At 35.1% G+C, this 4186-nt stretch overlaps 1 protein-coding gene across 1 annotated transcript; it reads right to left on the reverse strand.

Moving 5' to 3' along the window:
- Positions 1 to 1485: 1485 nt before the first annotated feature.
- On the reverse strand, positions 1486 to 3400 carry LOC129291708 (cationic peroxidase 1-like). Its single transcript, XM_054929196.1, has 4 exons — positions 3130 to 3400; positions 2538 to 2729; positions 2217 to 2382; positions 1486 to 2089 (listed from the first exon to the last, which is right to left on the reverse strand). Exons 1-4 carry the CDS (start codon positions 3337 to 3339, stop codon positions 1704 to 1706), a joined length of 954 nt encoding a protein of 317 aa, XP_054785171.1. The 5' UTR covers positions 3340 to 3400; the 3' UTR covers positions 1486 to 1703.
- Between the last annotated feature and the right edge of the window lie 786 nt (positions 3401 to 4186).

Raw genomic sequence — 4186 nt, forward strand, 5'->3', positions numbered from 1 at the left:
GTGTTATATTTTTCCTCCCAATGTCACGGGCATGACCATTTCTTGCGTAACTATTTATAATCATAGCTAATAATAATTAAAAACAAGTTAACGCTAGCGCTTATATTGATTAACCGTTATTCACATTTGATTCCAGGTCACTGTCCTTAATCCACGGAGCTAATAAAGGTTCGAAAAATGAATTTCCAATATTAATTAATTTTTTAGGGTCCATGACTTCCTATTAATTAACTTTCGATCATATAATTTTATGAACCTCCTTCAGAATAAAACTAACTTTCTCTTTATTTTTGGCGTGTATTATTTTTATGGCAATATATATATATAGAGGCAGAGGCATCTTTGCTGGGCCAAAAAAAAAAAAAGGACGGTTTTTTATTGACACGCTACTTTCTTGAAATTCAGCACATGATCGTGTCTCATATTATATGGTTATTTTAAATATCATGGAAATCATGATAATTAAAGATGGTCATAAAAGTTAAATTATATGAAATATATTTTAAATAAGTTAACACTGTTAAAAGTGTTCTGATAATTTTTTTAAACAGTATGAATTGTTTGAAGCTCCTTCAATATTAACCATGCAATGTAATGTTGATTACTCCTCATATGATCAGTTGAAGGTGATGTGGAACTTTGAAATTGGAAGTTATTTTTTAAATTGAGCACTTTGGAAACGGACGCCTCTTGCCTGCAAGAGAGGAAGTGCAATTGGAGGAATTATTAGGCAACAAAATGAAAGATGGATCTTGAGTTTTTGTTTGAAGATTGAATCATTACTACCAACCATTGCAGAGGTTAAAGCCATCACCATTAGATTACATTACAGTTGGAAACTCCGAATTAAAAAAGTAAATGTAATCTCATATTGTGCCAAGGCTATAAGTATGATTTTGAGGGACGCTCCATAAAACTGCCTATATTGGAATATCATACAGGAAGCTAGAATGATTTTAAATAGAGATTGGTTTGTATGCATTGATTTTATGCCTACGAGCTTTGTCAAACATGCTGATGCCCTAACTGATTAAATTTGCGCAGATGCTTACCTCAAAAATTTTTTTTCTTTAACTATCCTCTTTAGTTCATTCGAGAAGAGGAGGAAGGGGAGAGAACTAATTTGTTGGATGTATCTTGATCCTTTAAGCTAGTGCTATGAATGAATCACCTTTTCACTCCAAAAAAAAATAAACATTGAGCATAAGTTTCTTCTAATTAAAGCCTTTTTTTTGGGAGACATGGTCGGGTCATAATGCAAACACTTTTTTCAAAGGGAATTGATTGATTCATCATGTTATAAGAAATCAGTCCTTTTATTCTTGCTGGAACTAACTCTCATGAATGAAATTGTGAGCTTACATTAAACTGGTGTGACTTCTCACACACATATTGCATGGGATTTGAAAAATTAGTCATACTATTGAAATACGAGGCAAGAATTAAGGAGAAATTAATCATTTATTTCATGAACATTGAGCTACATAAATTAAACGCTTGGCTCAATTTTTGGATTTTGAACACTTCATAAACAATAAACAACACATTTCACGACAGCATACATTTAGAGAGAGCTATAACCAGTGACCGCTGCTGAAAATAATAAACATGACCAAATCTAACTAATGAATTTAAACTTCATTAGTTTTATTGTTCCACATTTTAACGTAGCCATCATCAATATCAAGTCGATCGGTCCTGACTTAGTTGACTTTCCTGCAGTTGGTCCTAATCTGACCGTTGGATCCTACGAGAGGGTTAAGGTTTCCCATTTTGATCATAGCATAGGCGAAGTCATCTCTGAAACTAGCAAGGTTGTCGCTATAAGCAGTGACTTGAGAATCTGTGGATCCTCCATTGAAGAGCTGTTGGTCAGAGTGCAGCAAGCCCTTGTTGCCCAATAAGTTCTTGAAGTAAGCGTTGTCGAACGAGTCGGGTGTGGTCGGGTCAAAATTCGTCAAGTTGGAGTCACCACCTACGCTCGGACAGATTCCTTCTAAAGTCTTTGCGTACGAGGAATCAATGTTGGTCTCGTTGTAAATCCTCGTTCTAAAGTTGGCACACTGTGATTTCCCTATTGTGTGAGCTCCTGAACAATGCATCAAAATGTTTACAATCAATTAATATGTCAGGTACATACGATGGTAATGATTAGAGTATGCAATCTCTGTGAGATTATATTTAATTTGAAATGAGTTATATAAATGAATTACTACCAGAGAGTGCCACCATTTCTTTAGCAGTGAAACCTTTGTTAGCGAAAACAGTGATAAGAGCACTGAGATCCAAAGAGGGAGCCGGCAAGTCGGAGTTAGCAGAACTTAAACTTGCTGTAGTTGAATCTCTTCTTCCCAGTTGTACAGTCCAACTAGGCCCACCTAACTGAGAAATTTCTTCAATGTGTCAATGCATGTCCGGTCTTAGATAAATAGTACATGTGTATATCAATAGATCATTAATCTTAAGTTGATTAATTAATTATTACATATGAATTATCAGATATAAGTTTCAGATTAGTATGGTGTATCGCTACTTACAGCAACAACAGAGTCTCTGGCGGCAACAGCGACGATGTCGGCGCAGGAGACAACGCCGGGGCACGAAACCTCAAGCTGGTATTTAATGTTGTCGATCACGTCGTAACCTCGGACACTGTTAACATTTTGAAAGGCTGTCTTTTCACCTGTGAAAGTTGATGTATCATCTAAAAGGATTGATGCATCACAACCCTGCAAAGCAATATGCAAATGAAATGGTGTTAAGATTGCCTAAATAAGAGCGAACTTGAGCTAATGCAAGAAGTCTTAGATAAAACTTGTATGCATCTATTGGCCCGGTCTCCTTAATATGATAATCCAACATAAATGAAACATCACACACACACACACACGGAAATAAATACAAGAAACAAATCATAGTTCGTCGGTTTAAAATGTGCATGCTTCCTATACTTGCCATATAATCCAAATTAACTTCTTGACCAGCGTGACATTCATAAGGAACTTGGGTTTTAATTTATATATAGTTACGTGAACCCAGAAGAATGCAGCTAATGATGCTTGACTTGCTCAGTTGCTTGTACAACTAATAAAGTGATATAGAAAGAAGGGGGGGGGGAGTGAGACTTGCTTGAACGAAGCAATCATGGAAATGAAGACGAAGAAGGGACGCTCCCATGCGAGCCTCTTGAAGGACAGCAGAGGCCACTGCAGCTTTAATGGTGGTAAGGGCTAAGGGACATGACGTGGCATAAAAATCTGAAGACAACTGAGCTGAAACAATGCCAAGGACACAAGACAAGAAGAAGAAGAGGCTGAGTTTGAGATTAAGACCAGACATGGCTATTATTGGACCAATTCTATACAACTTCAAACAAAGATAGCAAGCTCTAGCTTTTTAGTAATAAGCGATGCTTGTTATGGTGGTTTTCGAATGCGATTGTGATTGTACTTATATAGAGGAAGCTTGGGCGCGTCACGTTCAAAAAGTGCCCCACTTGATTAAGGGGGCCATATTTAAATATTCGATAATGCTCCCAAGCAGGCTGCTGGCCGGTGGAAGTGGAATGTACTTTGAGTAAGGAATGCAAGATAATTTAATTTAAAAATTAATATTTTTTTAAAATAACAATTTAATACTACAAGAATAATTATGTTAGAGTTAAAATTGTAACAATATAAATAGATTGATTGTCATTTTCCTTTTTAGAAAATTGTATTAAACAAATTGAAATGATCTTTTATGTAAATATGCTTTTGTTGTCTCTCATGTTGATCATTTAAATATTACTTATCTATTAAGTTTTTAAACCCAAGTGTTTTACCTATCTATTAGTCAGGCTATGTAAAATATCAAGAACATGAGGTGTAAAGTTGAAAATTCTACATAACCTAGGTGTAATTTTATCCAAATGCACCCGTCCAATACACCCCTCCACTATAACATGGCTCCACGACTGACCACACCTCTCAATGTGTTATCTACTTGAAAAAAAAAAAGTTAAACATTACACAGGGTTTGGATTAATAGACTTAAATTTAAACTTTATATTTTATATTTTATATTTAAAATTTATTATTTAAAAATTTTTGTTTGGTTATTATACAAAATTTCAAATTCAAAGGCAATGAAAAGAATTGTTAGGAAACGATGACGAGAAGATAGCAAGTCTATTCTAGTGACTGAC

Source organism: Prosopis cineraria, unplaced genomic scaffold (assembly GCF_029017545.1).
Source record: "Prosopis cineraria cultivar Desert tree isolate PC_DT_omini unplaced genomic scaffold, ASM2901754v1 PC13, whole genome shotgun sequence".
NCBI classification, from domain to species: Eukaryota; Viridiplantae; Streptophyta; class Magnoliopsida; order Fabales; family Fabaceae; genus Prosopis; species Prosopis cineraria.